The sequence below is a fragment of the Aquarana catesbeiana genome, linkage group LG05, assembly GCF_042186555.1.
Source record: "Aquarana catesbeiana isolate 2022-GZ linkage group LG05, ASM4218655v1, whole genome shotgun sequence".
NCBI classification, from domain to species: Eukaryota; Metazoa; Chordata; class Amphibia; order Anura; family Ranidae; genus Aquarana; species Aquarana catesbeiana.
The window spans coordinates 220,479,817-220,493,707 of record NC_133328.1 but is presented as its reverse complement, the minus strand read 5'-3'; the positions used below and the strand labels follow the sequence as shown (position 1 = coordinate 220,493,707).

Below are 13,891 nucleotides of genomic sequence, written 5' to 3'. Positions count from 1 at the left end.
TAGATGGACAATGACCCGAAGCATACTGCGAAAGCAACCAAAGAGTTTTTTAAGGGAAAGAAGTGGAATGTTATGCAATGGCCAAGTCAATCACCTGACCTGAATCCGATTGAGCATGCATTTCACTTGCTGAAGACAAAACTGAAGGGAAAATGCCCCAAGAACAAGCAGGAACTGAAGACAGTTGCAGTAGAGGCCTGGCAGAGAATCATCAGGGATGAAACCCAGCGTCTGGTGATGTCTATGACTTCAGGCTGTAATTGACTGCAAAGGATTTGCAACCAAGTATTAAAAAGTGAAAGTTTGATGGATGATTGTTAATCTGTCCCATTACTTTTGGTCCCTTAAAAAGTGGGAGGCACGTATACAAACTGTTGTAATTCCTACACCATTCACCTGATTTGGATGTAAATACCTTCAAATTAAAGCTGAAAGTCTGCAGTTAAAGCACATCTTGTTTGTTTCATTTAAAATCCATTGTGGTGGTGTACAGAGCCAAAAAGGTTAGAAATGTGTCGATGTCCCAATATTTATGGACCTGACTGTATATACAGAGAAAGAGTGAGCCACCCCAGCAGAGACACAAACATCAATAAAATCATGACATGGGGTCCTAACCCTTCCTTACTCTATTCAAAACTAATAAAATAAAGATTTAGATTTACCTATACATACATGAGTTCTCCAATTCAATGCAAGTGACAGGGGAGGAAAAACTTCCATTATAGCCTATAATTCAACTAGCTAAATAAAAGGGCCTGCCATCTATACTCCTATTGCTTTGAATACCCAAACACCACCTAAATCAGAAACAACTGTTTCTGAAACTGAGTTTTGGTTATTTTAATTTTTCATTGCTAAGGAGAGCTTTGGCACATGGTTTACTTCTCTTGCGTAGATGAAATGGTATCACTGAACAGCTCAGGAACTTTACCTCCATTACCTCCTCTTTGACCCCATTTTTTTATCCATAGGGTCAGAGTCAGGGCCAGATTTACATCTCAGGAGCCTATAGGCGGAGAATTTTGAAGCTATCAAGCTGACATAGGCTTCTCTGTTATTTAAGGTGTTATGGGGATGAGATTTGCTAAGGTGCTAAAGAAACAGATGAACACAAAAATATATATTCACCAAGGTAACTCGATATGGACTAATCTGACTAATTAGCAATAAAATATACAGGGTTTTTTAACTCCTTATATGATGTATGAACACCTTATTATCAGTCATTTGTACCATTGTTATAAATAAGTAATGGAGCTGGGGAAAAGGGATAATCCTTATTTAATTAAAATTCATCTATACTCCCAGGTTGGCAGCAACAAGACATATGTGAGACTAATACCCTTAGTCTGCCTGCATGCATGTGCAATTAAAAAATCACTCTACAGTCGCACTGGCAGTTTAGTGTTGCTTTTGGCATTTACAAATTCTTTTATTTTGTGACTTTTTCACCAAACACATATGCTGAAGCAGATGTTGCTTATTTGTTGTGTATTCAGTTCTGTAGGCACTGGCAGCCGATATCATTGTTCAGCAATGAAGCTCTGTTCACAGACTTACTTTAGGACCTGGTAACTGTGAAGCTGGCTGAGCTGGCAGTGAATATGTTATTGCTATAGCATATCGCTGACTGTTTATATCACAGAGCTTGTGATCTAAATACAGGAATCCCTTCTGATTAGAAGATAAGTCAGACAATATGTGATCATTAATTTCTTGACCGGGGTCAGGTAGCTTCTTGAGATTTCATCTGACAGTAGGAATTTCCCAGTGTTTACAAAATGGAAGCGGTTTTTGGTAGGCTTTGTGCATTGCATTTTTTTAGTTCCGATTTTGAACTAGCCCATGTGGACAACATTTCCTAATGGCCCGTACACATGATCAGAAAATCATACAAAAAATACCCCTTTTGAAGAGATCATACGACAATCTGATCATTAGTACGCAGCTTTGAAGAGCCGACCACACAACAGTTCATCTGATATTATCCGAAAGGACAAGCATGACATTTTTTTCTCGTACGACACCAGATCGTACGATTTTCATTTAATCAGTACAGTTGTCTTTTGAATATACAATACAAATACACTACAACACATTACATCACTTCCAAATTTTTCTTCTGTCGTACGTGAATTTTCGTCTCTTTAGTAAACTCGTTATTTGCGATATGAGAAAAGCATACAAAAACAGACATTAATGTACAAATTCCTTTCTATGTAAAGATAGCAGCAACTGTTGTGGCAATGTGGTACATTATCCAAATGTCTTCAAGCTGGTCACAGGATGCTACAGGGTCATCTGATTTTTGTCTTGATTTCAAACGAATGCAGATGGAGTCAAAAATACTCTTAAGATCAGAACTGTGAAGGAAGGGCACAGCGGCAATGCCCATGATGCACTGCACTTGTCCTTTATCTTCCTGGGTGTCATTTAACCTTTAAGACTGAGGTCATCTCATGGCAGAGAAGAGATAAAGTGGATTGAAAGTACACATTGAAGCCTGAGCTGCTAGGGGATCTTTTTTTGTGGAAAAGTAGCCCAAAGGGGACCTCAAAGCAGTAGCAAACTTCTTTAAATAAAAAAAAACAAAAAACATATATTCCTCCTGCACGGCAAAGTTATAATGTGCTAGCATGCATCACATACTAGCACATTATGTGAAACTTACCTTAAAACGAAGCCCTCTAGTGGCGCAATGTCACTGCTGACAGGGCTTCCATCCATTCACCCGATCTTCCTTCTGGGTTCACAGGCTTCCAGTCCCTTGAGTGGAGGAGCCGCAGTGACATCACTCCAGCACATGCGCATGGGAGTTGCTGTTCACTGCACAGGGCTCTGAAGGAACGGCATACCCTTTGACGTCAGCAGCAGCTTCACGAGGAAATATCTCCTAAAACAGTGCACATTTAGGAGATATTAACTGTATCTATAGGTAAACCTATAGTAAGGCTTACCTATATGTAGAAATCAGCCAAGGGAGTTTACACCCACTTAAAAACAACCCTTAAATTGTTAGTCAGTGGAAAGCCCCTACTTACATGAATGCTGTCACAAATCTTCAATTTACATTGCTGGTCATTGACACTAGCTTTGTGCTAACATGACCCTCATGGTCTGCCACAGTAAGAGGCAGACAGAGAAGATGACGGTGCTCTCCAAAGATGATTTATTGGAGTTCTTTGTTACTGCCCAACCCACAGGCATCTTCCTTTATAAATAAATGGAGCAGCTGCCATTTTTGGTACACATCAGATACACATTGTGGGTCTTCAGCTGCCTGAATGAATCTGGACTTCATGTGTGTTTCTGTGTCTTACAGAATTTGACTGCGCATTCAACTTTAGAACTACCAAAGACTGTAGGATAAGGGCCTGCCTAAGTGGATACAAATTTAATTGGCCAGTGTAGGTAGATCTTCTTAGTTTTGGTAAATCTATAGGAGATTGAACACATATTGTACAGGCAGATTGTAAGCTCTGTTGTGGGTAGGGCTGCCTTCAAGATGAGCCTGGTGTCACTTTATTATTTGCTTTATATATGTCCCAAATTTAGTTCTCATATTCAGTAACTTAGAGTTAGGTATCACACTTTGTAAAGGTGCCTTGACATGTCAGTGTAGATTTACATATATGCAAATGTATGCAATGAAAAAACCCCAAGGTAATGGGCAATAATTATAGATAGTTGAGGATGTCATGGTGTGATTGCCAGGTTTGTAAAAAAAAAAAACAGTCCAAGGGATGTTACTTACCTTTAATGTAATGCAGTCCTTGTGCTGCCGTGTCCTGGTTTAGCAGAAACCTGACTATGTCTGCCCTTTCCGTTCAGCCCCTCCATTCATAGAAGCCAGTACGATCTATGAATGGAGGGGGTGGACCTTTCAATCATCTGCATGTTCTCCATTCATAGATCATCTGTACTAACAGAAGAAAAGTATCACAAAGCGATCAGTCACAAAAGATTTGTAAGGTTGTTTGAAAATCTGTTTTAGGTAACAAAGGGTTAAGGCCTTATTATCACTCCTCTAAACAGCCCGTTGGCGCAAATGATGCTCATGAAGTTTACATTACTTTCTTTTATCGGGCAGTGGCAACCCATGTCTTGAAGAAAATAAAAGCAAAAAACAAGTTTAATGTTCACAATAAGCTACAAAACCCATGGAAGTGTTTGTTTACTGTCCTTAAACATTAGGGGGGCCGGACTGTAGCCAACAGAAATAGAATTTTTTTTCTGGCATCAGTGGGAGTAAACTGTGCCCCATCTTTGGTATTAAGGGGAGGAATAGTACCCCATTGTTGGTGTCAGTGAAAGAAATGACACCCCATTGTTGATGTCAGTGGCAAGAATTATGCCCTATTTTTGGTGTCGGAGGGCAGAATAGTGTCTCATATCAGCAGGATGAATAGATGAATAGTGCCCCAAGAGCTGGATAAAGGCAAACAAAAGGCCGCAGTTTGGAGACCTCTGTGTTTGACCAATAAATGTTTCAAAAATACTTTATAGTGATACAAGATATTGTAAAAGGTGCTCCTCGATATCTACTCCAGAGTTTATGTTTACAGATAAGGACAAATCAGAAACAATATGTGTGCCAGCATTCTTTATTGGAGGAAATTAATAACATCATTCCTACCACTTCTACTTTTCTCACAAAGTTTGTGTAATTTAATGAAATTTTAAAATGTAACCATTTACATAATTAGATGTAAACTAGATGGATGTTCTGTATTTTTCATTTCTTCTTTCTTTTCCATAAAATGTAAATTACATTGCGAAATGACTTCTGCATGACTTCTGCATTTTAGATATAGAATGTTTGTTGTATCAATAGCTTATTTTCAATTATTACTTGAATTAAACCACAAGATGGCAGTGCTGCAATATTCACATTACCACCAGATGTACAGTGTCTGCTAACAAGATCCTTTCCATGCTCTAGGCATCTTAGATAGCTCTTTCTTGCTGTTTTGTGAACCTGTAAGTATAAAAATATGAGAGCTTCCATCATACCTCCCAACTTTCTGAGATGAGAAAGAGAGATACCTTTCAGTTCTAAGTTTATATGCAAAATTATTATTTTTTAAGCTGCATGCTACAGGGTTAAAACAATCAATTCTACAATCTTCAGAATGCCCCTCACTTTTTGGGGTCCAGGAGCACATAAAAGTGCAGAGGGGGAGAGTATAATTTCTCAGTTCAGTTACTGAACCCAGAAGCACTCTGCTTTGAATGCTTCCAGGTTCAGAGCTGTCAGATACTTGAAACTCAAGCAGGGTTAGCACCTGATTGGGGACTCTTTTTTCCTCAATAAGCTCTGGCATAGTGCAGGAGAAGCATGGGGTGTGATAGGCTCCTGATGTCTCCAACCTATCACTATACAATATTATTATAAGGGGCACAGTGCAAATATAGTGTGACAAAAAAAAAATAATTTACTATATTTTATTTATAGGTGCTTTCAGAAAAATATATAATACTTTGGGGGCTTTAACAATGTTTGAGGTAAAAAAATTAACATTTTGGTATGCCCCCAAAAAATTGAAAATGATTGAGGTTTAAGTTACATTAGCAGGCTAAATCTATGAGATGGCTAACATAGAACACCATGACCTTTTAGTGACTGGACTTACATATACTTTAAGTAAACCTTTAACCCAATCACTTTTAAGAGAGTGTAATATGTCCTTATACTTAAATTGAAAATGGGCAAACATGTCTTGTTTACTGAAGGTGTTCACTTTTCACAAACACACTCAAGGCCTAGAAACCCCATGAGAAATAAACACAAACAGAGCCAGATACCTAAGGGAAGAGTAACAAATGACAATTATCTATATCATTCATACAGTACATTAAAATTGTAATTTCTTTTTGCATTTTAATTCCACTGCTCCTGTGTAATCATATTCTTTTATATGTACATTTGTATACATTTGTACTATATTTTTTACTTATATACTTTATTTTTATATTTATGTACATTTGTATATTTATTTTTGTCCATTTATGTGGTTTAGCCACTGTCATTTTTTCTAAATTAACAATATTTATACAACATTTATTTCACTCTGGGATCTCTACAGTGAATTACAATGTATGCTTTCTATGTATCTATATTATTAATCATAAGTTCTCACAGCAAGATCTACCTACCATTTAAATATAATATGTATAGCATTTGAGACCTCTGTCAAAGTTACCACTTTGGCAGTGGGTCGGTTACATGTCATACAATATATCTGTAGATTCAGTCTAGATTTTGCCACAAATGCATTTAACCAAGATTTTGCTATCATGCGGTGAATTTCCCTAACATTTTTTCAACCCACATAGATGCTATGTGTACATGTGTATTTAAAGTGAACCTATACTTTGCCCATGCTGGTCAAAATAACACGTTTGCTGTACAAGCGGCCATGTTAGCAGTATTTATTTGCCTTCAGCGCACTCCCCTGATCTGTTCACAGCTCATTTGAAGTCCAGTTTATTCTCAGCAAGAAAGTCGAAGTATACACAGGCTCCTCTTAACTCGACATGTAATAATATTTAGGCCTGGTCATTGGCCACTTAAGCACAATGCTCAGCATTATAGGGGGAGACCAAGAAATGCCATGTATTCCCTCGTTCCATCAAATACTAGGTATTTCTCCAGGTTGCAGCTGCAAACCTGGGCAGGAATTGGCGTGGGAAAGTAAGTAAAAGCTGGCTCCTGTAAAGTGATGTGTTCGTTTGCCCAATATTGCCCAATATTCGGCTCACTTTAATTATGTGTAGCCACGCCATACTGAAAACAATACATTGTGGATAAATGTTATAATGCGTTTAATAAAAGAAAATAATACAGAATGTGCATTATATTTGTTCTACAAAACACAGCTGTTCTGTAATAGACACACTCATTTTCAAGGCTAATAGGAGCACAGCTATTTAGAAATATAAAACTCAGCCTTGATAATCTTCTTTCACTGACATACTATAGAAAAATCAGCACAGAGTTTGCATTTGTGATACCTTAATGATGCTTTAAGCTACACATACCTAATACTCTAATACATAGTGTTATCTATATACACATTCACAAATAAAAAAAAATATGTAATTTTGCTGCCATCAAGTGGATTTTCACCATATTACAGTGACAATATTAACACATCACATAGGACAGCATTCCTTCTTTGATCTTAATTTAACGTCACTTTTGGCACAACTACAAACAAGGGTTTTGCTCATATAACATATACTCCGCAGCAAATATTTCAGGCTTTTTATTTTTTTTTCAAAATGTATATACGTCAAACCCAGACACAGGAAAATGTTCTACCACTAGTGTTTAAATAAAATAAATGTTGAAATAATGCAACATCCAAACTGGTTTTACAGTCCATTAACTGCTTCAGAGTAACAGCAATTTCAGTTAGATTGTTTAGATGTCATTTTCCTAGCCTGTTACACAAAACAGGATTGTGCATTTAAAAAAATGAATATGTTTTCCCAACCGCCTGCAGCTTCCCAGGTTCTGTTTGTATTCGGCTATATTGCTATAGAACTTTCTGTCCACCACTAGAGGGAGCTGTTGAGAAATGGGACATGGGGCTTAGTAGGAAACTGAAGTAGCTGCCCATATCCTGTATCTCTAGAAACTCCCCTAGTGGTGGCCACGAGAATCTTCTCATTTAGATTATTGCTCAGAATGCAGGGAAAATCGGTAGGAAAAAAAAATGCTAAATTAGAATAACAAGGCTGTCTAATTTACTTTAAAAAAAAGTCAATGCTTTCTGTAAAATGAAATATCCCTGTAGAAACCAAATGAACGGGGTAGAAAGTGTAGGCAAGCACTCTTGCCCTTATGATTCAGAGAATTAAATATTTCTGACCAAAGTACAGTATAAATGTACAAATGAGCATCAAACCACAAAGTGAAAGAGTCCAAAGTGTATTTAACTGTAATGCTGCCACAGAAAGACTGCCAACACATTTCGGGGGCAACAAAACTTCCACTTCATCATGGCTTTGAAAGATAGAATAAGGACTTGAGTGGACTCAAAAGCTTTTTCTACTGGTTATAGTTTCCTTTAACTGCTGCTGATTAGATTTTTATAACCCCAAGCCAAAATAATTTTTTTCATCAGAATAAATTTAGATCCATTTGGGTATTGTTTACTCTTAGTCCATTCAAGTCCCTTATTCTATTCTTCTAAGCCTTATTGAAGGTGGGGTTATGTTGCCCCTGAAATGCATTCAATGTTTTTATGCAATGGTATTACAAACAATTAAAGGAGAAGTACAGCCATAGCTCGTTTGGCTATACTTCTCCTGTGGATCACAGGAGTGCAGCCTGTTTTCGGCTGATGTCACAGAGCAGGTCCAGGCTCGGGAAACATCGCGACCATATGGTTGGAATCTGCCCATATTCCTGAACCGGCAACCGGCTCAGCCTCTCAGTGAGCCACTGACAGCCTGAGCCGGCCGCTCCTGCCTCCCTCCACCAGTGAGCGTGGGGGGGGGGGCAGAGCAGAGAGCTGTGGGAACTGAGTGACCTGCTGTGTTTGTTCACTCAGTTCTCAGTGTTAGAGCCAGCGGGGGACCAATGCTGCATCCACCTAGGTAAGTATGATTCAAAAAAACAATTCCCATACTTCTCTTTTAAGGAAGTTTTACACTCTTATATAGCCCATTTGTATTTCTCTACTTTGAGTTGCTTTCGGGTACCCACTGAGGCACTCCTGTGTGTTTGAGAGCTGCCTTACCAGAGCCAGTGAGCTTGTTTGAAGACTGCATTTGTACTATTGGAATAAGCATTGAAATCCAGTGCCTCCTAAATGTGTTTTTCTGATGTCTGTAACCAAGCCATGTTCTGTATGAAGTTTGGATGTTAGTTCATTGTTGGTATATTGGTAGCTAAATCAACTGGCACCCAAAGTGGACCCTAATAAGTGTGCTTATCTAGTTGCAGTAGGCACATTTGACGTCATTAGACTGCAAGCCCCTACTCTGTAAAGCACTGTAGATTTTGTTAAATAAATGAAATGTTTTTCATATGTTTTGTAGAAATAACACGAACAAACAGCTGCCAGTCTGACAGCAGTGGTTTTCAAGAAGATCCTCCTGAACCTTTTCCCTTAAAGGTAAGATAAAGTTCTATGCTATTTGTTAACTATTATATCAGGAAGCAAGAGAAATCTTGACATGTTGGAAAGAAAACTAAGACTTTGCAGATACTGGTTGCAGTTGCTCTGGACAAGGAGTCAAACACTATTGTCCCCACTTCCATACGGGCCTATTCTGGCAAATAAAAAGTAACAAAACACTAAAGTTCGTTCGTCCTGGATGCCTGTAGGAGGATTGTGGAAGTTACAGGCATTTTGGATCTAATATTTAGTACATTTATTTAAAACACTAAAGTTAGCCCAATTTTTTTGTATAACGTGAAAATGATGTTACGCCGAGTAAACAGATGCCTAACATGTCACACTTTAAAATTGCGCACACGAGTGGAATGGTGCCAAACCTCGGTACTTTAAAATCTCCATAGGCGAAGCTTTACCTTTGTTACAGGTTATCAGTTTAGAGTTACAGAGGTCTTGGGCTAGAATTGTTGCTCTCGCAGTTTAGTTTACAAATGTGGACGCGACGTACGTATGTGTTCGCTTCTGCGAGCGAGCATGCAGGGACGGGGGCGCTTTAATTTTTTTTTTTTTTATTGTTTTTTTTTTTTTTTTTACACTTTCCCTTTGAATTACATTTTTTATTTATTTTTTAATCACTTTTATTTATATTACAAGGAATGTAAACACCCCTTATAACAGAAGTAAGGCAAGACAGGTCCTCTTTATGGAGAAAACCCCACATCTCTCCTCTAGGCTGGAAAGACTGAGATCAAGAAAAAAAAAAAACGATCTTGGCCTTTCCAGCTGAGTACGCAGCAGTGTTTACATCTACCGGGCTGGTCGTGACGTGATAACGTCGCGCCCGGGCCTCCGAAGGTCAACGAGACTGCCAGGGACCATCTGGCCTGTGGTATTCTCTATGGTGAACTTCCGCTACCAGTGGATTCCTTCTCTGGCTTGCCGATCGCACGGGCGAGCTCGTAGATGCACCGGAGGGCTGAACATCCGCTATGATTGTTCTTACGGTGCAGGGAATTGCTGGCTGAAAAAGAAAATATCTGAATAATGCCTGTAGTTGCAGGCATCATTCAGATATCTCCACTCAAAGTCCAGGCCGTCATATGACGGCCTTGGGCGGGAAATGGTTAAATTGTGATGGCAAGCAAATACCACCCATTTTAAGAAAGCTCCTCTGTGCTTCACACTGGTTCAGTGGAGGGCTGTTTGGTATGACCAGGCAATTGCCAGTTAAAGTAAAGCAATTAATAGCAAAAAATGTCCTGGTCCTGAAGGGGGATAACCTTCTGGGGGTCAAGTGGTTAAGACCACCTAACCAAAACCTACCTGGTGATATTTTTTCATTGGGCTATAAGCCCTACTCAAAGAAGCCATGGTTTTCATACACTGCACTAATTATGGACAACAAACCTGAAATAGCTGTATGCTGTTTGAACTAACTAACTCTATACTGTTATGCCGCATACATGCGGTCGGACTTTTCGGCTACAAAAGTCCGACAGCCCGTCCCGACAGACTTTCGACAGACTTTTGGCGGACTTGCGGCGGACTTTCTAACGAACGGACTTAACTACATACGATCACACAAAAGTCCGACGGATTCGTACGTGATGACGTACAACTGGACTAAAATGAGGAAGTTGATAGCCATTAGCCAATAGCTGCCCTAGTGTGGGTTTTTGTCCGTCGGACTAGCATACAGACGAGCGGATTTCTGGGTCCGGCGGAGTTACGATGTAAAGATTTGAAGCATGTTCCAAATCTAAAGTCCGTCAGATTTGCGACTGGAAAAGTCTGCTGAAGGTCCGGTGAAGCCCACACATGATCGGATTGTCCGCCGGATTTGGTCCGTCGGCGTCCGTTGGACCAGTCCGGTCGAAAAGTCCAATCGTGTGTACGCGGCATTAGGCTGTATCTGTGTTCTAAACCATTGGTTCTGGATGCACACTGGGTCTGGGGCCCTGTGGTAGAAAGAAATGTTTGTCTTTTGCCGGCATCCATAAATTATTTGTGTTGAAAAATTGTATTGTGTATTTTGTATTATTGAATTAAAAAGGCTTTATTTTGCTTTGAATTCCTTCTGAGGTTTATTTAAAGCCATCTCATCATAACCTGTCAGGTTATATTTTCTGGTATGTACTGTATGCTTGTAAGAAAAACAAGTTAATTCTATTCAAAGAAAATGTAAGGTTTTATGTGGCCCAGGGCCACTTTACAGTACATTCAGTATTTACATGAAATTACAAAACATACCATTTGTCTTTCGGTGTCATGGTCAACAGGACAAATAATGAGGGGTAGTCTTCCCAGTGGAAGCACACATAGCAGTATAAACTTGACATCAGTTCTAACCTTCCTTTCTCTATCCAAAACAATACATTGCGTTTTGGCTAGAGATGCACTTTAATTACAGGTAGTTATTTCTGGTTGAATGTAGGGGTTACTTAACTGTCATTACTAACACATGCTTAGGATAAACTGGACTCTATCTGCATAGACATACAGGGGTTGGTTTACTAAAACGGGGCGTGCAAAATCTGGTGGAGCTGTGTATAGAAACCAATCAGCTTCCAGGGTTTTTTTTGTCAAAGCTTAATTGAACAAGCTGAAGTTAGAAGCTGATTGGCTACCATGCACAGTTGCACCAGATTTTGCACTTTACAGTTTTTGTGAATCAACCCCACAGTAAGTATTAATATCCTGAAGGGATGAACCTGTTAAATCCAACCTAATAATGTGCTTTGGAATGTTATGTTTTTTCTTTGCTCTGCAGAATCTGCATGGAAGTTCAGAGAGCTTAGACAGCCAGGTGACTCTCCATGGGAAGAGCAGTTCTTCCGAATTTCCAGATATCAGTGAAGAATATGATGATGTTCAAGACTTTACTGATCCCCTGGTCACTGAGAATGCTACAGTAACTTCTGCAAGTCACAGCCTTCCAACGGGCAAACATATGTACAAATCACTATCAATGACTACAGAAAATAGTGATGACTTTTTCCAGAGTTTTGAAAGTCATGCTGACAATATGAAGGAAATGTACAAGCAGATATCGATACTAGAAGATACTGAGAATGAACTGGAGGAAATTACTAATGGTGTAAGTTACTTTCAGGATGGTGAACAAGAGTACCAGATGGATAACAGACAAACACAAACCCCTGTGTCCTCTGAAATGGAATATCCAGTTTATGTCACACATTACTTAAGTGACATCAGGAAAACTAATAGTGAATTCTCTAGTGAGACAAGTGATGATCAAGACTGTTTTGGGGGACATGTAAGTCATCCTCAAGTTAAAAGTGATAGTGAGAGTAATTCATTTGCAGATGATGAGTGTTCAGTAGTATCATCAAGTGTGAAATGGACATCATCTCCCATGAACAGTTCTCAAAACTTCAGCTTCCATGCACAGACTCCAACAGAGTCTGTAGATTACTCAGATCATGAGCTTCACTACTGCCACCAAGACAAAAAGAGTACATTCCAAACAGAGTTAAACACAAACATTTATAAGTCTGTAACAATACAGATGTCTTCAAACTTTCTACAAGATCCAGGCGAAAGCGCTAGTAGACAACACTCAGTTTACAGCACAAGCAATAACCGAAATGAAGTGCATGCTTTGTTTACTTGTGTGGCTGATAGAAAAGATGCTTGTAGTCAGACTGAAACAGGGTGGTTGAATGACTGCTATACTAACAATCATTGCTCTCATCAAAGAAGCAGCTTTCTCACTGAGTCACTTTCATTTGATACGAGTCTATGGGGCCACCATCATTCTTCACATCCTGCACCTAATATTGCCTGCTGTCATTGCTGCCACTGTCCTCACTGCTGCGTATCAAGATGTCCAACAATGTGCAGACAAAATGTACCCAACAGACCTAGGTCTTCGTACATCAATATAGAAAAGGAACTGTCAGACACACTGAGCTTGTTAAGGGAATCACTTATCAGTGTATCTTTGGTATGTATAAGAAATATATTTTGATTTATTTTACTTTGACCCAATGTTTAGTTTGCTTAGTGCTGTATGCCATGCCATTACTGATGTACACCCTGTCAATTTAAAATTAAACTCTGGGATACCTAAGTCTAATGGTAGAGGAATAGGCTGAAATACTTATATTATTTCTTCTCCGGCAACCTACACTTCCCTCCACACCTGAATGTAAGCAGGCTTTCAATGTCATTAGAATGTACATGATGAAAGCCTGTGACCGGCAGAACGGCTAAGGAAAGCTGGTTCGAGGGAGCAGCCTTGTGACTAGGAAAAAGCTTGCAGGAGTGAGGGATAAGGTAAGTATTTCTGTACATTCCTCTACCACTAGACTAAGGGGAAGGGGGAAAAGGAGGAAAGCAGGAGGTGGGGCTGAAGTTGGGCTTTAAAATACTTTTAGCAGCATCTTCTTACAAAATAATCTATGTGATATACAGTGTCTTGAAAATGTACTCATACCCCTTGAAATTTTCCACATGTTGTCATGTTACAATCAAAAACGTAAATGTATTTTATTGGGATTATATGTGATAGACCAACACAAAGTGGTACATAATTGTGAAGTGGAAGGAAAATGATAAATGGTTTTCAAATGTTTTTACAAATAAATATCTGAAAAGTGTGGTGTGCATTTGTATTCAGCCCCCTTTACCTGATACCCCTAACTAAAATCTAATGGAACCAATTGCCTTCAGAAGTCACCTAATTAGTAAATAGAGTCCATCTGTTTGTAATTAAATCTCAGTATAAATAAACC

General features: G+C 39.0%; 1 protein-coding gene across 1 annotated transcript in view; it reads left to right on the top strand.

Moving 5' to 3' along the window:
• ITPRID1 (ITPR interacting domain containing 1) overlaps positions 1 to 13,891 on the top strand; it is a 123,414-nt gene that overhangs the window by 91,368 nt on the left and 18,155 nt on the right. The window contains 2 exon segments of the mRNA XM_073630567.1: positions 9,055 to 9,131; positions 11,905 to 13,101. Of these exon segments, the coding sequence (XP_073486668.1) occupies positions 9,055 to 9,131; positions 11,905 to 13,101 (1,274 nt within the window).